Source organism: Scomber scombrus, chromosome 10, assembly GCF_963691925.1.
Source record: "Scomber scombrus chromosome 10, fScoSco1.1, whole genome shotgun sequence".
In the NCBI taxonomy this organism is placed as follows: Eukaryota; Metazoa; Chordata; class Actinopteri; order Scombriformes; family Scombridae; genus Scomber; species Scomber scombrus.
In genome coordinates, this window is record NC_084979.1 from 12,168,001 (window position 1) to 12,191,342 (window position 23,342).

At 40.6% G+C, this 23,342-nt stretch overlaps 2 protein-coding genes across 6 annotated transcripts in view; both read right to left on the bottom strand.

Annotated features, from left to right (window-relative positions):
- Window positions 1-771: 771 nt before the first annotated feature.
- LOC133987585 (kazrin-A-like) lies at window positions 772-7,300 on the bottom strand. Its single transcript, XM_062426999.1, has 7 exons — window positions 4,927-7,300; window positions 4,679-4,797; window positions 3,808-4,039; window positions 3,575-3,676; window positions 2,775-2,941; window positions 2,469-2,610; window positions 772-2,060 (listed from the first exon to the last, which is right to left on the bottom strand). The coding sequence occupies exons 1-7, from the start codon at window positions 5,026-5,028 to the stop codon at window positions 1,902-1,904; spliced, it is 1,023 nt and encodes a 340-aa protein (XP_062282983.1). The 5' UTR covers window positions 5,029-7,300; the 3' UTR covers window positions 772-1,901.
- Window positions 7,301-7,587: 287 nt separating this feature from the next.
- Window positions 7,588-23,342, bottom strand: part of LOC133987583 (kazrin-like) — a 127,505-nt gene continuing 111,750 nt past the window's right edge. For 2 of the 5 annotated variants that reach the window (XM_062426997.1, XM_062426998.1), the window contains exons 3-8: window positions 15,520-15,656; window positions 14,672-14,842; window positions 14,216-14,305; window positions 12,945-13,134; window positions 11,642-11,778; window positions 7,588-11,195 (exon numbers count right to left, since the gene is read on the bottom strand). In XM_062426997.1, the coding sequence (XP_062282981.1) occupies window positions 11,025-11,195; window positions 11,642-11,778; window positions 12,945-13,134; window positions 14,216-14,305; window positions 14,672-14,842; window positions 15,520-15,656 (896 nt within the window). In that variant the 3' untranslated portion in view covers window positions 7,588-11,024. The remainder of the gene's footprint in view (window positions 11,196-11,641; window positions 11,779-12,944; window positions 13,135-14,215; window positions 14,306-14,671; window positions 14,843-15,519; window positions 15,657-23,342) is intronic. The other 3 variants (XM_062426995.1, XM_062426994.1, XM_062426996.1) reach the window with 3 other exon arrangements.

A 23,342-nucleotide genomic window follows, 5' to 3' on the forward strand; every position in this document is an offset into this window, starting at 1 on the left:
CTGTATTGCATAGTGGTGCAAACAGAGACTTGAGTTAACATGTCTAACAGCAGTTAGTGATGCTGGAGTGACTCACCTCTCAAAATACTGTGAGATCCATCACATGTATAGAACCAGCATGCAAAAGGTAATCACTGAGCTGGACCCCCATCTGCATTACAGTGGAGGCACTGAACCACACACACTGCCTCACAAACCTTTAGTCATGCAAATGAGATCAGCTAGGGAGTACTGTTTCTCACACATTTCTCTTTTTATTCTTCCATTCATCCATTTTCCTTTATATCATTTCCTCTTTCCCACACTGTCAAAGATCCTTTTGCTCATACATTTAATACATTCCTAATCTGACAAATCAACTTGTAATAATCTGTGTTTGCTTTTGTTGGTCTGTTTATGTTTTATCCACTTGGGGGAAGTCTAGTTCATAACAAGCCAAAAGACACTGAGCACAGAAATGTTATTGCCTTATAAAGTTATTATGGCATGTTAACAAACAGTTGAATATTTAAGGATCTAGCTTTTATTTGGAGTCAGTTTCCTTAGTACAACATCTAGCTCTGTAGCTTCCAGATGTGTGACTTGCTTCACCATCTACTGTAGATCCTAAATTTGCTGTTTGGTGCTGGACAAGTAGCTTACAGTAGGTTTACTGAAGCTTTTTGTTGCTGAAAACAACATTGATTAAAGCAGTAAGACTAAACCGCACTGTAAATCTTTGGCTGTAAAAACCAAAACAGTGAGTAAAAATCTCCATAGAGCTGCAGAGTTGAATGATAATTCTCTGTGGGTTTGTAATTGTGCAACCAAACAATACATTCACATTACATGTAATCATTTTATTCATTGTTAATATGAAAACAATATTTACTTGTGGAACTTGAAACATTATTATTTTGATATGCTGCTTTTCAGTGTTGTGCTTCTTTTCATCACCATTTTCTTCAGAGATACCACAGTTTAAGAGGTTACATCCACAATCCACCCGTGTCTATGTTGGACTTCCTGCTGAAGATGTGTGCAACAGTGCAATCATGATATTTTAATTTATTTCTTTTATTTCATTCAAAGGAACAGTCTTACCTTTTCACATATTTGCATCCTCACACCTTTTAGCCCATAGGCCTCCATGGACGTACAGCTCTGCAGTCATCTTTTGTTGGCATTGCCCAAATAATTTTCCATATTCACTGCACAGTATAAAACATCAGAAGGGGGTGCTACATTTGTTTGGACACAACAGTGTAAATGTGCAAGATGAAAAATGACTATCAAACATATACTCAAGATTTTAAAACTCAATTCAGGTCTTCTTTTGTTTTGTTCATTGTCCTCAGCTACATCGGCAAGGCATCACAAACAGCAGAAAATTTAAAGAACTGAATCAAGCAAGAACAATTTACACTGATAAGAAACTTTTTTCCTCGTTTTGTCATCAAGTACCCTGTTATACTACAAAGTAGCCATTTTTAAAATCTCATTTCCTTCAGAGAAACACGAGTCAACAAAAACAAACTGCCAAGTCACATCCTGCCTGGTTCACAAAGAACCATTCACACAAAGAAATAGAAAAATAATCATTTAGCTTCAGTCCTCCATCTCTTGATTCTGGCGTTGGGGAATAGAAACAGCCGCCCTCAAAACAATCGGAACACCACTGGCACACAATGACTCTGACAGGGTTTTCCTCAAACCAGGAAACTTGTAGAAGAAAAAAGAAAAAAGAAAAAAGAAAAAAAGAAACCCGTCCCTTTAAAAAGTGCAATCTTTCCTGTAAAGGCTCATCTTGAGAAAAAAAATAACGATCTCATGTTCAGGTACACATAGAAGACAAATCGTCTGTGATGTAAATTGTGGCTGTGATGACACTGATGTCTGGTGTTCATCGCACTCTGATGACCTCACACGTTGGTGACCTCGATGCTGGTGTAACCGCGGATAGGGCTTCCCTCTGCTCTGGGCGGAGTATGGTCTCGACCTTCCCGTGGCAGGGAGCCGTAGCTGCTATGGCAACTCAAGTCCCGCCCGCTGCGAGCTTTGGGGCTGAAGCCTGTTGGAGGCTGAAACACAAATACTTAATTTTTACTACAAATACACTCAAACAAGACTTTTTTTCTCTGTTGACTTTGTGCTAGTGATGGCAAGATTATTATTACAGGTCATTTGATGAGGGAAATATTCTCTAGTGTTGTATAATGTAAGCATATTTTACTATTCATCAGCCTAGGTGTATTATTTTCTTGTTTGTTGTATCCAGCCTGCTGGTATACAGCTTGTCTCGCCCTATTAATGTTACACACCTGCTGTTTCAAATCGGTTTTACGCAGGAACAATTTCCTCTGCACTGTTAGTACTTGCAGAATAAAAGTGCCCAACTCAGATTATGATAACTACATGGAAATATAGGCTCAAATTAAGAGAAACAACTCTTGAAAGCTTCCAGTTTGGTCACCCCCGCCCCCCACTACCTTGACAGCCCTTCTTCTCAGTGAGCCTTCATCATCAGTGTGCCGGCTGGTTGAGCTGGGCGGCCTGCCCAGGGAGTTCTGCCGAAGCAGGGTTGGTGGTGTTCCCTGGCCTAGACGTTCATAGTCCTGTTTGGCATCTGTCCTGCAGGGAGCACAGGAGGGGAACAGAGTGTTGGGAAAAGGCATTTGCAGTGTAAAATATAGAATTTTCTCTCAAACGTCAAAGATAGTCCCACCTAGTAACCCCTAAACAGAGGCTGGACTGGAACCTACAGCTGGAGTTTTTGGCTGGTGTCTGTATCTCACCTGGCTGAGCAAATCAGGGTTTTCATCTCCTCCACAAGGTGTCTGCGAACCATGTGTTTGTTGTTGGGGATCCCCAGCACTGTCGCCATGGCGTCAGTGTTAAAAGTCGGGTCAAGCACCATGACAGCACCATGAACTCCACTGTTTAAGAGGCTTTCAGCAAACTCCTGCACATGCAGAGAGAAATACTTTATTCATTCATAAAATCAAATCTAAAATCCTCTGATGGTACACTCAGGCCACGCCTGGCTAAAGCTAAAGACGGGGATATAAACTGTCGCTAAAAAGTGATGACAAATTTGCTCTGTGACAAAGAACATATTGATTCATTTGTTTCTGTTTGATATGAGGACACATTCAAACCTCCTGAGGATATTAACAGGATGTCAGCCCAAACAGTATCACTACACACCCTGATTGTAGTCATGCCTCATGATGGAAACACACCTTCCTATGTCAAGACAGTAGACAGTGTTGATTACGGATATTCATATTGCATCATAATAATAGAGGCTGTTATCTAAACAGTTCTGTAATCATCTAGTAACAGCTTAGAAGTGCAATAATATGAGTTTTCATCACTCTGTAATGATAAGGACTGGTAGGTAAACATAATTACACACAATACCACGTGACAGTCCTCCTACAACACTCAATATATTTAAGATCTCTTGATCAAAATATTTGTTTGGTTGCATGGACTGTGACCTTTGGTTGAAAATGTGTCAGCTTCAGTTTAAAAAAAAGACTGAAGACTGTTGACAGAGTATTTTACATTTGCTCCTCCTCTCTGTCCTCACCTTGAGGTCAATATCTCTGATCCATTTGATGACTCGATGAGAGGTCCATACCAGTGGATCTATGTTCTGGTGCTCACATTGTACCCGGCGAGCCTGGAGTGCCTGGAAACCATTTTAATAAACACATTTTACATTGCTGAAAGATTTTTTACCTGTATAAAAAGTGTATGTACTGCATACACCGTGTATATACTTGGTATACATGCTGTGCATGCGTGCATATTCTCACTTACCTCCTTGTCGAAACTGAGCAAGTGTAGCAGTTCGATGCCCAGTAGCAAGCTGACCTGGTGGAACTTTTTGGTGACATTGAGGTGGCGTTCAAGGTCGCGACGTGTCAGAGAGTTCAGCATGCGGCCGTCAATCAGGTGTGTGTGAAAAGCTTGAGAGTACTGAGGCAAGCCCACGTCACTTAGCCAGGCTTTAGCCACCCAATGGTGATCCATATCTGCAGCCTTGGACAACCTGCATACAGAGAGCAGAACAATTTATTTAAGTCCGTTCGTGGTATCTAGCAATGCAGATAATTTTGGACTTCTGGCTCAATACAATGAAGATGAATGGACTTTCATTTGTGGTGCTCAAAGCTGTGGAAAATGATGTTCCGTGTTACATTAGAAGCTCTACAGAACTCACTGTAAACAGTTTTATAGGGACTGTATTATTTGTAGTAGTAGTTCAGTAGTTCCAAATTGAACTGTTTGCTCTGAGTTAAATGATCCAGAGAAACAGGAACATTGATTCTGGAAGGTCACATTTCTTTTGAATATTTCAAATGTGCTTTTTCAGAGCTTAGAGGTTGCAGAACTGACCCTTTAACCTGGCTACGCTTACTGTTCATTAAGGACAAATCATCAAACTATTACAGGACAAACACAAACAAACATTCACATATAGAAAAACTTGCATGTCATTCATCTGTTGGAGGCCTTTATTGAAACTTGTCGGAACATTTCTCTGAATTTAATGTCAATATTGTGACTTCTGGGAGTTATGATCCCACATTACAGTGTATGAATGTTGTTACTATAACCCACCAACAGATGGCCCTGTTAACAGCACATCACATTACAGTGTATTTATCAATCTGTTTCCCTTCCTCACCCTCTGCCATTCTCAGCATCTCTGTAATCCTCGATGGCAAGGCGGAGTTTACGGCGATGCATTAAACTGCTGACACCTAAACCCAGCTCCAGGTCCTCATCCGTCAACCCCAGTAAAACCTGCAAAATGTCAAAGTAACCTTGTTTAAGTCAACTGCAACAAAGCCACACAATCTCAGTTTTTCACATTTGCAATTGTGCCCTATGAATCTATCTAAAATGCATAATCCTATCAGTGCTTTATCCTACCTTGCCACTCTTGACATTTTCCGAGCAGGCGCGGATGTACATGGGCATTGCCATGACAACTTCAAGCCAGGCCTGCACAGTGCCCGCCCTCCACTGGGACATGGGTGTGGTCCTGGCCAGCTCCACCTGCTGCAGGCGGTCCAGCTGGTCCTCAGAGCCATCTGACAGGCTGAGGCTGAGGCGGGTGGGGCTGGAGAGGCTGTCCGAGTCTGGGTGAATGAGTGAGGGGAGGGGAGAGGAGACATGTGGGTGATGCAGTTGAGGGTGTGAGTGAAGGTAGAGGTGGTAGTGGGTATAGTGAGCAATAAAAAACAAACAAACAAACAATTAATTCCAACATAGTGCAACAAATTGAAATCATAACATCAGCTGAGTGCAGGCAGGGAAGTGGGTAGTGACTAATTTCTGCCAAACTAACACGCCTTTAACATCACTCTAAGCTTTTGGCTGCATGACAACAAGCTAAGAGTTTGCCAATGATGCTGTCAACAAAGTTGCAGCTTTTATAAACAAGCTCCTCACTAAGAGAAGTTAATTAAACAGGCAGCTGGTTGAGCTGATGAAATAACATGACTCATCTGTTTAAATTAGCCTGCAGCAGGAGCTCTTCAAAAATAACTGCCTGCAATCTGGAAATCTATGTATGTTTTCAATAATTATAATCACATAAACTCTACCTCATCATCATCCTCAAATTGTTCCCTATAGTCTTGTAATGCTTACCTGTTATGTTATTAAGATGAACCAGTTATTTCCTGTTTATATTTTCTCATAATTTCAATGTTTGGAGGTGTAATTACTCCATGAAAACTTTGTTTCAACCTTAGCATTGTGGGAGCCATTTCATTTTCACATCTTTACCAGTGGGTGGCAATGTAGTGCCAGTTTTGTGAGCAGTGGTGCTGCTAGCATCATGTATGGTTTTAAATATTGAACATATTATCATGGCTCATGTACTTCAGATGTGAGGTGTTTTGCCGTTGTTTTCACTGACAGAGAGAAGTGTTTCTTTTTAATAATAAAACTGATATACCTCAATGTCAACTGTTTTCTCAAATACTTGGTGAAAATCAGTACGTCAGCACACATACTGTACTGCTCTTGATGCAGCCTTAAGACTGAGCTGATGGTGCAATAATTACAGAACACTATGGCTCATGCAGGGACTGTATATGGACTTAGCTATCAAGGATACAGCTGTATGGACTCCTGGGAAGTTAGTGAGCCTTTGGTAAAAGCATCCAGACTGAGAGCTCAGTTATGAGCCACCGACTGCATGTTTTATTTGTTGGAGTCTTTACTCTCCACATGCATTTTATTTCATGTCTTACTTCAGTGGGAAAATAAAGATGTGAGATTGGGTGATGCTCTTGTTTTGCATGTTTCATAATGAAATTTCATTTGGGGTCAAACAAATAATAAATCCAAGAGTTTTTTATTCTGCAGTCTTGCCTGTTACTGTCTCTCCTTGTTGCTGTTGTTTTCAGCAAAGCCAGCAGATAGAAACTCTCCTTTCTGGCTGCCTTACTGCACCGCTGTTTGTTTTCTTAAAATGAGATTCACGGCTGAATGATTGTAGGGTCTGAATAAACAGATTTTTATTAAACTTGACTTCAGTAATTCATCTCAAACTGGATGCTTTTATGTTCTCTCCTAAGAGCAATGCATGAACTGAAGGCACATTTCTAAGTGTTCCTCTGTGAGCAATTCATTTTAAGCTGAATAAATCGGCTCTTTCGACAAGAAATGCACTCTTGTCCAGGTACAAGGTCTGCTTCTCACATCCAGAATCCTAACAAAGACGTGTCAGATTAAGAGCTGCAAAATGGATTGTTTGACATCCAGTTGAAGGCCAGCCCGTTGTGGCCTGTCTGTGAACTTACACTTTTAAAAACTCATTTAGAGTGGAGTGCATTAGAAGAACATCCTACAGATATGTAGTTGTATTACTGTGAGGAATTTTCCTTTATCTGAAGCCATATAGTAAGTATTTGGTGTGAAGTGTTTTGTAAACACAGATGGATTGCTCATTCCATTGGATGGAGAGAAGAGCAGCAAGTACATTTCAAACAAGACATGGCAGACTGCTTTGTTTAAGCAGTACTTATATGTGTCCTTCAGCAGGTGTACTAGACCTTACTGCTGCAGCACATCAGCCTTTCTGATGCAATGTTACACTTGAGCTAGGTCAGAGAGGAGCAGGTAATGCTGTGTGCCAAGATGCATATTATAGAAGTGTCCAAATTTTGAAATGAAAAATGTTAAACAATTGAATATATCCAGAATTTACATTTTTTCACTCAGTGTGGGTTGCAACCAGAGGGCAACTGACATCAATATACATTTTCATGAATATTGGACATTGCATGTAGGAGGTAATAACCATAGGGCAATGAGCCTTAAAGGAATAGTTTGATATTTTGTTAAATGTATTTATTCACTTTCTTGCAGAGAGTTAGATGATGCCATTCTTATATCTGTGTGTGTGAATATATATATATATATATATTTATATTTATTCAGCTTAAAATGAATATATATATATATATATATATATATATTTATATATATATATATATATGTATGTATATATGTATGTGTGTGTGTAATATGAAAATTGTATTGATTTACTCATCTGTATCTCTGCAACAAAGTAGATAAGCCTATTTCCCAAACTGTAAAACTATTCCTTTAATTGCTACATTCATATGGTCATTGTTATAGCGATATTTGATAAATGTGAAAATCTGTAAAGTGCATCTGAAGTCTGTGCTGAAGTAATATTAATAATTGAGAGAAAGTTAGAGTAGTTTGGTTGGATGTAAATACACAAGAAAAAAAAAACTTGCTATCGCCCTTGAAAGCACCACATCTGCCGCAGTACTCAACAGTTTTTGGATGGTTTGCATCAGAATTAGATTCAACTTGAAGAAGTGCTCATTTCTGAGGTCATTTTGTGATGTTTCTTGAGTTAGGAGTCATCTGCAAACACAGTTTGCAACCCAGCAGGTTCATTTTTAAAGCAATTGAAACTGGTGTACCTTGATCTCACTGAGTCTGATTGATTACTTCTTGGGTCACTTCACTGTGTTGAGAGTCCAGTGGAGGTCAGGCAAGAGGGGTCAGTGTTAGAAGTCAGGGGTCAAATCAAAACATAGCATTATCGACACCATGTGCTGACATACATATGAGTTCTGTTTATTAAGACATGGCTTCCTTTCCCTCCCATCTCTTGATGATTGATTTCAGGGTAATATAAGAGAAAGAAAGACTTTCGGGTGTGAATGAAGGGTTAAATGTTTTGAAAAGAGTGGAAAGGAGGCCATTTGGAAGATTTGAGATGCAGTCCTCCCACAGATGGACTTGCAGGGCTGAGGGAAGCTAACGCATATGTTAAAAATGGCAGATCCCTCCAGCACAGAGGGACGAATCAGGATTAGAGCCATACCACAACAAATGAACACACATACACACACAAACATTAACACAGGGAAAGAGAGGACAGCCACGTGGAAATTTAACGTTATTCATTTTATTTTAAAATAATCTTTTTTTTTCTCATTTAGTTCTTTGAGCGTAATTTTGTTGCCATGCCTTTAAAAGTTTGCTACTATCCGTTTCTAAACATCTCAGGACCTCACAATAGAAGTCCTCCACTGAGGCCTACATCTTTGACTTTAAATAAAACTCTTCAATAATATTACTTTCATTTCTGTAATGTTATCTCATTTACAAAAAGTTAAATATTTGTGGTAAAAGAATAAAATAAAAAACAAGATACCATGGCTCAAAACATAAAATGATACAATGTTTTTCATTTGATATGTTCTTTTTTCCCCATCAACAGAGTATCATAAAAGTTGGTTAAATGAAAAAAAAATAAAAAAATAGCCTTGATTTTCAATACATTTCATTAAATGTTTAATGAAATAAACTGGTCGAGCTGTTGTTCTTATACATACAATTTATTACATGATGACTTATCTTTGCATTACGTTAGTGATTCACCTCTGGATCCAATGTGTGCGAGTCCAAATGTAGTTTGAGCTGAGGGTTAAATGCTAATCCCCTCGCTGCTTATGTGGACGCTCTTTTGACGAGCACTGTGGTAAAACACAGCTCCAGTGTAATCTGTGACTCTATAGTGCTTCAGGTGAGACTGACAAATACCCAGTGTTAGTTTCATATCAGGGAGAGAGAAGATTTCCTGGGGGGGGGCAGTGCAGACTCCGGCTCAATCCAATGAAAGGATGAAAATAATCCAATGTCTGTGGCAATTCTTTTGCTTGAAGAAATGCTATTAACCTTTGGCACATAGTTAATTGCTTTTTTTGCAGCGATGGCCTGAACTCCGCATCAGAATGTTTTGGTGAGTTCACAAGGTCACGGGTGAAGGTATGCATTTGCTTCAGTTTGATTAGCCTGCTTAAGTCTGAGGTTTAACCTTCAGAGTTGGCACTCGTTATTGTTATACGAGTTCATTTAATGTCTGCTCCTTGCTCCTACCTTTAAATTGACGTGTTTATATTCTGGAAAAATGGCCTAATTCCTGCTGTTTAAAGAAGCCTTGACCATCAGACTAATATCTATATTGTAAGTACAACTGATATTTTATACTAGCACATATGTTGTGATAATAGCTTTCTTGTTCAGTGTCACTTTTTCCCAGAATAACTTAACTGTGAAAATGATTTTAATGTATTAATAAGATTATAGCTACAAGCTACTGCAAGATCCTACACAGAGAAAATGGTACAGAGCCTCATGAATAAGTGGAAGTTCTTTCATAATCCAAAGTGTAGTGTTGCTTTGAGACTGTTGACTTAACTGACCTTTAATATTTCAAATGTCATTTTGCATAAATAGCCTTGTAGGTGCAGAATAAAGCGCTCTATGTTTAGCTGGGGCTGTTAAGCTCTTAAAGTTTAACCAGAACATTTCCTGAATAATAGAGGGTCGAGGTTTCCAAATGTAATCACTTCATTTAAAATGGAGGAAATCATGAATAAACATCATGAAATCCGTAACTGACCTCTCTCTCTTTTTTTTTTCTTTTCTTTTTTTTTTAAACAGACAGTTTATCATCTTCTCGGCAACATACCCAGAGAAAGACAATTCGGTTTAGTAGGGTTTTGTTCACCATGCATTTGGGGACTGGGACTATGTGCATGCATATCACACATCATTAGTCATGTACCTTCTATCTTAATAGATAGAAAACACATTTCTTACATTTCCTGTTTGGCTTCATGTTGATGTGGAACAAACTCTGCTGCATAGAAAGTTCATTCTGCATTTAGTGGCGTCTTTGCTCGTTTGAGCAAAAGATCTCGGGGTGGCTATGCACTGTTTTCTTGGCGGTTGATGGATGAGCTGTACGACCAAATTGGATGTGGATTTGAGGAGTCTGCATGTTGCCTACAGGAAACTGTTCTCATCATGGCAGTGTGGAAGGAGGGGATGGACCAAGCAGGACAATAAACAGGGTGGAGTTCAAGTTAAAGGTAGTGAGAGGTGTGGGACGGGTGGGGTGGGGTGGGGGTACATGTCAAAAATAACAAAGGCATTCAGGACAAGGAGACATTTACACGCACAAAGTGCACATTAACTGTTGTTATTTACAGGTACAGCAGTCCTTCAAGTTTCCAGTTGAGTGAAAACAAAAAGTCAAAATGTAAAGAACAATTAAAAGATCCAATAACACAGCCGATTTGGAGGGTAGATACAATAGAACATATCCACATGGTCGCTGTGTCACACTCTATTTACAGGACTGTACATACATACAGGTGCAATTTGCTCGTTAAGGTTTACACTTCAGCAAAGCCAGACGCGCCTCCGGCTTCTGACATGGCCTCTTACCATGGACAACACACACATGCACACACTCTCACACACACACGCTCACACACATGTGAGTATGCATGCTTATGAGACTGCCCCAGGCACGCACATTTTTTTTTTTTTATATCTGTACACACTTACATCAAACACACATACCCGTCCTCTCTCACACACATACATGCTTTTCAATACAATGCTGTCTTCTGATAATTGCCACAAAGGCTCTCCAGGTGGACTGCTCGGACATGTGTGCTTTACCAGTCTGCATCCTCCTCTATGTAATAATCAGGTGTTGCAGTACCATCAAACAAACCGGGGTCGAGGGACTTGCGCTGTTTTCCTCTGGCAAAGACACGCGATAGAGAGCCCAGCCCCATCTTCTCTTTCTTCTTCTTACGCTTCGCCTCCTCCAGATCTTCTAGGGACTGATTGAAGAAAGACAGAGAGAGAGAGAGAGAGAGAGAGAGAGAGAGAGAGAGAGAGAGAGAGAGAGAGAGAGAGAGAGAGAGAGAGAGAGAGAGAGAGAGAGAGAGAGAGCAGAAGAAGATGAAGGGATGGCAAAACGAGAGATGCAAAAGCAGAGAAGTCAGTGAAAGCGGTGCAGAGTGGGTAATAAAAGTCCAGGAAAGATAAAGATCACAACAGAAAGGGGAAGTGACACTTGACATGCTGCCAGGCATGCACTTATTCTACAACCACCACTGATTTTCACATGAATTCAAGTCACAGCTGCAGAGTGAGTACACAACAGACTGCGTGGGGCAAACATGAATTCAGCCAGAACGATGGCGGAAAGGGAACGACAGCGGCCAGGCAGTTACAACAAAAGGAAGTGATTACTTGGGAGTGTGCAGTGGTGGGCAGCTCTTACATTGCAGAGAGAGTGAGTCCGATGGCGTGGCGAGTTGATGTCGCTGGGTGTGGATGACCGGTCTCCCTCCACCGCTGAGGCATCAGAGATGACGGAGGGCTGACGCGAGTGGCATGGGCTCACCCGCACAGCAGCCACTAAATGGGACGAGACGGGAGGGGGGAAAGAAGAGGCTTGTTTTCTTCGGGTGTGTTTGGGCACCAAAAGTTGGCCACAGGGAGAATCAGGTTTTTCTCAATGAGGCCGCAACACCCTTAAATAAAAATATATCTAAAAAATCCCGAACCAAAAGCCTGATATTATTGCAATCATCTGCAGTTGCTAGGCAACAGTAAAAACAGCTTCACAGAGGTTGAGGGAGAGCATGTGTGTACCAGAGAGACTGATACGTACAGTACAAGCAATTGCATAGCAATTTGTGGGATCGTGACTGTTCACACGTTTTCCTTGTTTCTGCTCTTTGTCTGCTTCTTTCTCCAGATGTTCCCAATTAGTCAGCAACCAGTTTGAAAGGCTGCCCTTTCAAACAGTGTTGAGATGATCTCCTACTCTAGAGGCAGCAAGGCTAATTTGTGTAATACTTTCTCTTTAGGGTGGGAAATGCCAGTAAGTTCAGTTTGGTTTACTTTAGTTTGATCTTTTCAGAAGTTGCATGACACGATTCAAATGCTGATCCTGAGAGGGGCAGATTACGTAACTACAGTATTGCCTCCAGACCACAGTTATTCCCTATTAAAAGCGTGTGCTTTTTGCAAGAAAATTCTGTGTGTAAACCATGTTTGTTTTAAATGTTCAAAAGGAGTCTGCATGTCCTGTGATGTATGTAATGTATTTACATGTCAGTCAAATTAAGAACCTACAGTCACAAATGTTGTTGAGGTGTCAAATATAAACTATAATATCAAAGTATAAACAAGGGCAAAAAAAACTGGGTGACTGTCAGGTGAAAAATAGCTGAAAAATGTAGACATTTTTAGATTTATAATATAGGTTACAGTACTTGAACATCACAGAAAAAATGTATGAATTCCAGCTGCAAACATCCTCAAATATAAAAAGGTAAATATTTATGCAAGACAAAGATGAATGGAAGCTGTAAAGCCAAAAAGACACTCACTGTAACTGCTACAGAAAGCGCATGAAATGTAACGACTTGAGCGTCAACAATATGATCATACTGAGCAGATGTGCAGGAGTGAATGTGTGTGAAGCAGTTTAAAATGAGCATACCAAACCACCCCTGTTTAGGTCAGTTCATGAACAGGATGAAGGCGTCGCAGCACGTGTGCTCATGTTGGCTTACCTTGTCTGTCAGTGGGATGACCCGTGTGGACATAGAGTGTCTGCTGACTCTGTCTGATGGCAGCAGTCAGAGGAAGGTCAGCCTGCATCACCCACTCCTGGTTGTTGCCGTTGACAACCGTTTCCGTGGGCATAGCCAAAGAGTGACGCTTGGGTACGTCCTTGGTAAGGGTGGCTAGTGACTGTTTGGCCTTAAGAAGGTGGACAGATGGTTGGAAAGAGTCAGAGAGCAACACAAGCAATAATCCTGCAGAGAAATCCTACAATTTCTTGCAGTTTCTTGGTTGTCTTTGCATGTCTTTCACAGTTATTGTTTTTATTCATGCATGATGTATGTGTGCACACATGTACATGTTGAGTGATATATCATGAATTCTCCTACAAGTCTCTGAGTGCATGTGGATATGTGAGTTCTCCACTGGCCTCCTCTTGTGGTTGTTGTCTCATGAAAAATGCAGCTGTATTCATGTTTGTCTTTTGTTGTGTGAAATCTCTTGCTGCTGCTCCTGAGAGTGCTGAGAAAAACAAACTGAATATCTGGAGAAGGTGTTTGCTGTCTCCTACCATGGTGGTGCAGGTTTGGGTTGTGTAGACATGAGGAAAACAGGGCATAATGAATCTTTTTCATGAGTCTAATGAATACATGTGCTCTGTAGAGCCTCTTCACAAAGCACAATTCACTGCCTTTTATCAGGAACAACAATAGGCTGCTGGAGCCTTGGGAGATGTGTTTGTGCGTGTGTGGTTTGTGTCAGTCAAATGTTGTTGTTTTTCTGCCTGTGTATGTTTTCTGCTCAGCCTTGGCATGTCAGTGTTTAACAAATTCTTGAAATCTTGTTATTATTGTGCAAATCTTATCATCAGGCCAAGTGACAGCAGGCTACAAATAAATCAACACCAACACAATGAGCTTCATTACAATCATCTTTACCTGCCAGCGGTCAAACGATTACCAATCAATGTCTTTGACATGCAAAACAGAATACAATCACAACCCTTTGGAGTAATCATTAGTTTTCAGAATATTGATGTTTTTATCTCCCCCAAAAGCAATTCTTTGCTCAATTAGACCTAAACCACATTCAGATCAATCACAGCAGGAATTCCTTGGGATCACTGTTGTTAGGATCACTGGGATCAGCCGGGGTTAGTCAAAAACGTGCAGCTGAGGAGGGGCTTTCCAAGACGACAATGAGGTCACAAGTAGGAGAGATTTCCAAGGAGCAGGAGGGTCAAAAGAGGTCAAAGTCAAAGCTTGGGGTCCCATCTTACCGCCATGACTCTGGGAGAGTAGTCCCTGTCCCTGTCCCCAAGCCGCTCAAACACCCGATATTCCATTCTCTGATTGACACAGTTACTCATCTGGGGGTTGGAGACATGATGGATGGCTATACTGTACATTCAAAGGCTTTCCGTGTTTAAATATATGCAAGTATACCCAAAATAATGTACACACATTTAACCAGTAATCACACTTATGATTTATGCCTTCTTATTTTGCGTAAATATCTTATTTTTCTTGTCCTTGTCTTTAGTTCCAACACTAGTGATGGATATGTGTCTGAGCCTAGATAACTGTATTTTGGTTTCTTCTGACTTTTTATTGTTGTTTACACTCTATTTTTATTATTAACAAAGACACATTCTAAATATGTAGAATATCAAACTCATATATGCCAAAGAAAGAGATACAAGTCTAGAACCCCCCCGCCTGTGTAGCTGTCTCACCATGGCCAGCTCAGCCTCCAGCTCCTTGATGCGGTTTTCCTTGAGGTCGAGCTGAGAGCGCAGCATCCCTGTATGCTCAGTGGCTTCCTTGGTTTGCCGCCGCAGGTCCCACTTCTCTCTCTCCAGAAGATCCTTCTCTTTAGCCAGTGCCTTCACTGCATCCTCGCTCTCCTAGTGGACATAGAGATCCTGATGGATTGGCTCACAAATCAGGCTTATCTAAGTGAGTCACAGTTGCTAACTAGTGGAACCTTATTTCAATTGATTAAGGGGAAATAATTCTGTTTCCAGAAGAAGAGGGCAGTCTAAATCTAAAATAGCTGTATATGTAATGTCACAGAGGATACATGAATGTCTATGCTTGGCAATAACATCAGTACATGGTGACTGTTTTTGGTACGGAAGAATATATGTTATGATAGTGGAACAGATGACCAGCAATACACATGCTTGGACCTCAAATCTCAATGTTAAGAGAATCATCTGATTTGTAGTAAAGTACTTCACAGCATGGTCTCATATGCAGAAATTACAGAATGCGACACTACACTTGAGTAGATCAGTACATGTACACTGCACATATCCATAAATTATCCCACAGCATGCACACAGTCACACATTATGTTGTAAAGACTGAAGGTTACACAAGAGGTGTTTCAGATGCATTTGCAGCTGTCCATTCCAAGTACTCACTCATTTGCAAAACCAGTTCAGAACACAACCTAATATACTTGTTTGTGCAAAGGACATTCAATAAACACAGTTGCAAAAGAAAAGATTATTTGTATGGATGTTTGGCTGCATGCACATGTGTGTGACAGTATACGGTCAGAGCACGGCTGCCATACTTTTCTGTGCTGCTCATAGTTGCGTATGAAGTCACGGAGCTGCTCCTCCCGGCTCTCCAGTGTGGCATAAAGCTGCTGCATCTGGTTCACCAGGTCTGCTTTTTCTGCCTTCAGACGCTTACGGTCTGACTTCATGGCTGTTTAGTGTGAAAAAGCATAAATTTACACATAGTGGAGGAAGAGGGTTAAGCAGTTAATTAGCGTTTATTTCAATTATATTGCCATAAAAAAACTAGAAGGAACAAGCAAGTCTTAAAATGACAGACTGTGTTTGGGTTTTTTTTCCAAAACAGCTGCACATACACACATATTAAAAGCAGTGATATAAATAAAAAGTAAAATTATTCTAAAGTGGACACATGTAAAACCTTGATTTGATCCGCTAACATGCTTTGAAGTTATTAAGTATTTCTTATCTGCTATGACATCATTTTTTAAATCAGTATGTGTGTTGTCTATGAGTTTGAATGTAGCAGTTTCTTCATGATTAATTATTACTAGTTATTAAACACTTCCAGATATGAGAATCCTTAAGTAAAAACATAAAATAAACCTGCTGTTGTAGGTCTTACGTGGCGTGGCTGCATGTTGATAAAGAACTGAATCTCATGTGAATCCTTCTGTCAATCTCCTCTCTGCTGCTGGCTTAGTTAGAGGCTCCGTCTCTCTTTTCATCTATCTCTCAGTAGCACACTCTCTCTAATCCTCTGGCACCTCACCCACGCATCGTGATAAAGAAGAATATGGTTCACTGTAGTTATTCAGAGAAGCTCTAATTTTCTCAAAGACGACATCTCCTTTTTCTCTCCTCTGCATCTGTATCTACCGCTTCTCTTGGTTTCTCTCAATGTTCCTCCATTTTCAGGCTGTTTTTTAGATGTCCACTTATAGCTGAGTTCCCCTCCAGCTATAATTCCAAAAAACACAATAAATATAATATATTATGTATTCACACTGTGTCCGTGCACCTTTGTCTTTTTTACTTTGACATCTATTTCCTTACAGCACGCCAGCTCTGCCAGTTGGATATTTCATAACATCACACAGTTCCTTGTTTTCCCCTTGATGCTTGTTATAATATGTTCACCTTTCTTTTTCTTCCCCCTTTTTCTCCTCTCCAAGCCAGCTGTGTGTCATTAATTAACTCATATCACAGCCTGGTTAATTGCGTGACATTCACAAGTAGTGTCTGGGGAGTACGCACAGGAAAGTGGAATGGAAGTGTCGTTTTACAAGGACAGATTCACCCTCTCGTCTATTTCCTCTCCTCTGTTTCTCTCCTGTCACCCTTTCATATCTCTCCCTTTCACCCATTCTTCAGAGGTGGAATCCTCAAGCCAAGGCGACACGCACGCCAACTAGCCAGCGAAAGAAGACAAGAAACATCCCTCATTGGCCAAGAGAAACAGGAAACCTCCCAGCACCTGCCTCAGGAAGTGAAATCAAAGCCGTCTTTGAGATGAGCCAAAAACATTGCTGCTGCCTCACATCCTGCACCTGTGACCGTTTGGCAACATCCACCCTCCTAGTGTCAGACACAAGAAAGCACTCACTGTGACTTGGTAAAAGGGCCCATTCACAGCCACAAATCATGTAAGCGCTGTTGCTTACCATAACAGTTTTTACGAACAACGTGATTCTTGCAGTTACGTTACACTACAGAATTTAGGTGAGTTGGGGAAGCACTAGTATGTCTCCCTCTGCTGACAGCCATATTAATAAGTCTCCAAGAATTATTACCAGATGAAACAAGGAGGAATCATCTGGGAACCATACAGAGCTGAAGCTAATGTGTGTGTATATGGAGAAAAAGAAAACATAGAGTCTTGAATTTATATCGCATATTGTTTTGTTTTTTTTGCTATACACCGTGTGAATATATTTTGTGTATTTTTTATATTGTTGAGGTTTTCTGATTATATCCTGTTTTCCTCTGTGTGTAAAATGTGCATTAGTGGTTGTCTTTGTTCAAAATGATGTGTTTCTGCCTGTAAAATGCAGATACTAATAGCAATTCCAATCTGGGTAAGCAAAGAAAGAGCAGATCAGGGTACGTGCAAAACATTCACCATCAAAAGTCCAAGCTACTGTTCCCACTGCCCGATGTTAAAAACGAAAACACCTGAATGTATTATGCTATCCTGACATATTCTCTCAAATCTGACTAAGTGGTTTTAAGCTCACCACATGGAGGCTCACGTCCAAAGCCCTTGTGCTTTAAAGTAGTTTAATGTGAGCAGTGTGCTAAAAGCCTTTGTCTGCTGGGCCATTCTATGGCAATTTGCTACTGGAGGGCTTAGACTGCCTGCACTGAGTTGACTAACTCATTGGTTACTAATCAGGACTAAACCAGAATACTGGAGACATACAGGCTGAATGGACATTTAATGATCCTTTATGCATGTATGCATTTAAATACATACATACATATATATGTGTGTATATATGTATGTATGTGTATGTATTTATATGCATACATACAGCAAAGCTGTTTTATAAACCTGCATTAAGGTTGATTTTGCAGATCGCAACTGTAAAATAATTATTTTGTCACCCACTCCTTTACAAGGTGTTTGTTGTGATGCAGATTGGAAAGAGGATGAAGACAGAGATTTAGCTGTTCCAATGTGTTTCACTGTGGGCAGAGGTCTTTAAAAAAACCAAACAAAATGAAATAAACCTGCTATTGTGGCTACAGCTTTTTAAAATGTATACGCCTTAATGTAGAGATAGTCTGGGGCTTGTTGTTAGTTGGTTAGGTGTTGGGAGTTTACTATTTGTTATTCTTATCAGTAGCAGTAATACTAGTAGTATTAATCTTAGTAGAAGAATTAGAGTATGTTCAGTCAATGTTCCAGTGCATTAGAGGCAGTGCACTTAAGTCACATTTTGTCAAAACTGGGCTTTGAGTTTGCACCGCACTGAGCATGTATGGACAGCAGATGAGTGGATGACACTGCAGGAGGGTTAGGGTTAGGAATCTCTTAGATGTTATTGATCTTTTTTTGTTCCTGCTGTGAAAACATATCACCACAGGATTCGTTTTCTAAGTGACATGAATTCAAGCTGACCACAGCTGCTGCTGTTTGTGAAGAAACAACAAACTTTTTCTTTGTACAGCTACCTGTTAAGAGTCACTTCAAAACACAACATGAATATATCAAGTTACCAGGCCAAATGCTCTGTGGGTAATTCTAGGGATAATCAACTGTCAAATGTGTCTCAGATCCAGGAAAAGGCTTCTGAAGATCCTTGATCGTGAAGAAACAAAACCAACCTCTCCATCTCATTCACTGCGGTTTCTATCACTGTGGTGCGCATTTCACATTCCACTCACAGCTTCTCTCTGGTTAAATAACAACCCTCATTATCTGATGTGCCCCATCTATTATGGTACAAATATAACAAGATCCAGCCATGATGTTAGCAACATAACATTTCCTGCCTTTTATATTTTCTACTCAAGTTTTCACTTTGGTTTCTACCCGAAGAGGATTTCTACATGGATAAATAAATGACAAGAGAGTATGCCAAGAATATAATAATGGGATCTTTGGGGAATTAATGTTCGCAGCATATGCAGTGTCTATGCATTTCAATGAATTCAAAATTGTGTTGTAGCTAAGACTTTCCATGCAAGTTCACTTCACCTGCCGTGATTAACAACAGCATCACAAAGATGAAACCACTTATCGACACAACCCTCAGAAAATGATGTTCTTCACATTAATGAATGAAAACACTCCACACTGACACTACTCCATATAAATTCAGTCCAAAAGAGAAGGGACAGGCTTATAGTCGGCTCTTAACATAGTTATTTGGGAAGCGAACAAAAGAGACATCGGCTCATTGGAGGGAGTCCATTGTTCACGGTTTGGGATTTTAAATCTGCCAGCTGAATAATGAAGTACGAGTCTCAGAGCTCCGCAGTGTGCTCACCTCCTCGCTTCCTCAGTAAAAACAAACTCATGGGTTGTAAGAGGATGATATCTGCATTGGTGATATCTGAAACCGTGGAGCAGATAATGTTACTACTGTATAAGACCTCTTTGAAGTCACTGCGATATTCAAACATGTTAATTAAAGTTAATGAATGCATTAATAGACTTCAGCTATGACATTTGACTCTTGTTATAGGTTTATGCACAACCTGTAAGCCCCCATTAAAAATAGATCAAACACTGCTCACTAATAGGTGATCTGGAGGAGTGTGTGTGTGTGTGTGCGTGTGTGTGTGTGTGTGCCTGTGTTGTGTTCACAGCAGCTATTTAATCATCAGCACTGACACATCAGGGAATCAAGGGGAGAATCATACTTTGATCCCATGACAGCACCTCATTACTCACATCTCTGTCTTCACTGGATCCTAAACAAAAAGAGACCAGCTCTGTAATCTTCACAAAGGTTGAACCTAATTGTTCAGGTGCACACTAAGTAACACCACTGTCACAGGTGAAGGCAAAAAGGAGGACAGCTGCTACAAAGATCTGTTCATCTAACCAAGGATTGGTGGATGGCCGACGTACCCTTGATTACCACTAGGGGCCACTGTGATCCAAACACGTGTTTTCACTGGAGACCTTCCAGTTTGAATAGATTGAGGTGCAAATTGAATAGCAAAACCGTCCTCATTACCTTTTATGATGAAGCGCCTGCCAGCATTGAGGAATTAAAATCACAGTGGATTTTTGAAAACACACTGGCCCAAAGCGCTTCTCCCTGGTTTCCAAAACTTAATTGAAGTCTTTTATTCAAAAGAAGTCCTTATTTGTTTAAAAATAAAAGTCACCACTAAAAACATATGTAATTAGTATAATGTTATCAGGTTAAGTGGCCTGATGAGATTTAGAGGCACTGGTGTTTAAAACGGCTAGTGAAGGAAGAGGCCTTGTAGTCAAGGACAGAGTACGGTGTAGCGTGAAATGACACTAAACAGAGCAGCCAGACTGTGCTTTGATGATACATAGCTGTCTGCTGCTTTCATTTGAGCTCTGGATTGACTAGGAGTCCCTCAGTGATAGTAATTAGCCAAAGTGGAAATAGCTAATTAAAAAACAGTAGTGAGAGCCAGCTATGAAAAATCATTAAACACAACCTTGATGATGAGAAAGTCCAAATAAAAGTTGGGCAAAGTTATAAGCACCTTTCAAGAACAGTTCCATTGCCATAACCAAACTGTGGTTTATATTCTTATTGTAATTTGGAGATTGCTAAGACAGTTTCAGTTTATTGTTATTTGTGTACTGGGCTGGGGGATGAAATCCCTCCATGCAGCAGCTCTTGGGTTGGCTTGAGTGCCCGTAGGCATCACAACAAAACCTGCAATTGTAAGAGGTTGGCAATTACCCACGATTACAATTATAGTGCTCACGGGCCAATGTCTGGCACACAGCGGGAGTGAACTCAGGCCTTAGTGTGGGCATCTTGCCAAACAAAAGGGGAAGGGGAGTTAGAGGAAGACACAGAGAGGAAGAAAATGAAAATAACTGGAGAGATAACAGACTGAAAAGTAGTGTTCCTTTCTGCATTCTTCATTTTCAGAAAATCTGCATGTAATTTAGCCGCAAACCATATGAACTGAGGTAGGAGTAGCAACACTTTCTGTGAACCATTCCAAAAGTAAACAGGTATTATCTCAAGTGGCAAGAGAGAGCAAAGGAAGGGATGATGCATTTCTTTCACACTACTTCATCACTCCAGCCTTTTTCAAGCAAAGCAGAACCACAGGATAATAAATAAAGAAAAAACAAAACACACAAGGCTACTCTGCTTCACAATAATTGTTGGTACCACTTCAATAAAACCCCCCAGGGCACTCGAGTTGTCCAAACATTGCTCTCATTCTTCCGGGAAAACACTTTGCCGGAGCATTCTGGTGGGATGTTCACAATATGCCAGCCTTGTGAGAACTGGGGGGAAATCAAATAACAGTCAACATCTCGCCTCCAATCAATTGGCAGCATACGGAAATTGCTGTACTAAATGAGGTATTCTCAAGAACATTTGGCCTGGTTTTTTTTTATACTTGACTTCTGATGCAAAAAATACAAATTCTCTCCAATTTGAGCAAGGCATGAAAACTAAACAGAAATTTCATTAAAGAACAAATGTTCCCAACACAAATGTATTAAACTCACGAATCAAGCTGCATCCAACAGCTTGTGTAATTTTCCAAAAAAGACAATTTGACAATGTTTACCATGTCATACAGCAATTAGCCAGGTTTATGTGATACTCCCCTACTGTGCAATGAAAAGGAGGATTTCTATCTAGTTAGTATTTCCTCATTTTTGTTCTTTTTTTTTTTTGCTTCCTCACCTTCATCCTGAATGTCTTTATATGCTTATTTTTGTCATGCTAACTAATTTCTCTTTATTTAGCCCCACTGTGAACCAGCCTGTGAAAGCCAATTAAGACATTAAGATACACAAAATATACTTGACTTGTCTTGACTTTAATGGTGTCAGAATATTCATGGAATCACAAGTTTTGATGTGCTAGCTTTCCTCATCAAAATAAGCCAACACATTGCAATTATCACCAGCGACTCAGCCACTCAGCCACTCAGCCACTGGGGATGTACAAGCCAGTGCATTTTTAGTGCCGATTCCAAGTCTGGATAAATGGGGATGGCTGTGTCACAATGTAAAACCAATGCCAAATCAAATTATAAATCAGATCTCCATACAGGATCTGTTGAGGCCTGGGTTACCAATGGCTGCCACTGGCACAAATGACCAGCAGGGTGCCAGTCGAAATTATGTTACTGTTGGTTGAAGGAGAAGGCATGTCAGGAGGCAGCGGGAGAGGAATAGGGGTGGGAGAGTGGAGGTGAGGTGGGTCAAACTGTTCTACCGTGGTGAGGAAACTATGTTAAGAGGAGAGGTGATGAGCAACACTATGGCTTCATGCCAGGAAAGAGCACTACAGATATGTTTGCTTTGAAAATGCTGATGAAGGATGGGTTCACATTGGAGGTGGGAATATATTTCCACTGTGAACCCATCTTTTATGTTGTGAGCCCTTTCATGTTTGCAATGGGTATGGACAGGTTGCCAGACCAGGTCTGGCCAGAGTCTCCATGGACTGTGTGATGTTGGTGGATGACATTGTGATGTGTATTTAGAGTAGGGAGCAGGTTGAGGAGAGGTGGAGGTATGCACTGGAAAGAAGAGGAATGAAAGTCAGGAGGAGCAATGTGGAATACATGTGCATGAATGGGAGGGAGGACGGTGGAATGGTGAGGATGCCAGGAGTAGAGGTGGTGAAGGTGGATGAGTTTATATTTGGGGTCAACTGTTCAGAGTAACATGGAGTGTGGAGGAGAGGTGAAGAAGAGAGTACAATGAGAGCGGAGTAGGTTGAGAAGAGTGTCAGGAGTGAGCTGCGACAGAAGGGCTCCGGCATGAGTGAAAGTAAAGGTTTACAAAAGGGTAGTGAGACCAGCTTTGTTGTCTAGTTTAGAGGTGGTGGCACTGATGAAAAGCCAGGAAGCAGAGCTGGAGGTGGAGTTGAAGATGCTAAGATTTTCATAGAAGGTGACGAAGATGGACAGAATAAGGAATAAGTATATTAAAAGGGACAGCTCAGGTTGGACAGTTTGGAGACAAAGCGAGACAGGCAAGATTAAGATATTTAGGACATGTGCAGGGGAGAGATGCTGGTTATAATAGGAGAAAGATGCTGAAGATGGAGCTGCCAGGCAAGAGGAAAAGAGGAGGTCCAGAGAGGTTTATGGGTACATTGAGGGAAGCCATGCATGTGTGGCGCAACAGAGGAAGATGCAGGGGACAGAAAGAGATGGAAACAGATGATCCTCT

Coding starts and splice junctions, on each gene's coding strand:
- LOC133987585 (XM_062426999.1), bottom strand. CDS start 5,028: ATGTCCCAGTGGAGGGCGGGCACTGTGCAGGCCTGGCTTGAAGTTGTC. Junction 4,798..4,926: donor AAAATGTCAAGAGTGGCAAG/GTAGGATAAAGC, acceptor GACATTTTGCAG/GTTTTACTGGGGTTGACGGA. Junction 3,677..3,807: donor TGCTCAGTTTCGACAAGGAG/GTAAGTGAGAAT, acceptor AATGGTTTCCAG/GCACTCCAGGCTCGCCGGGT.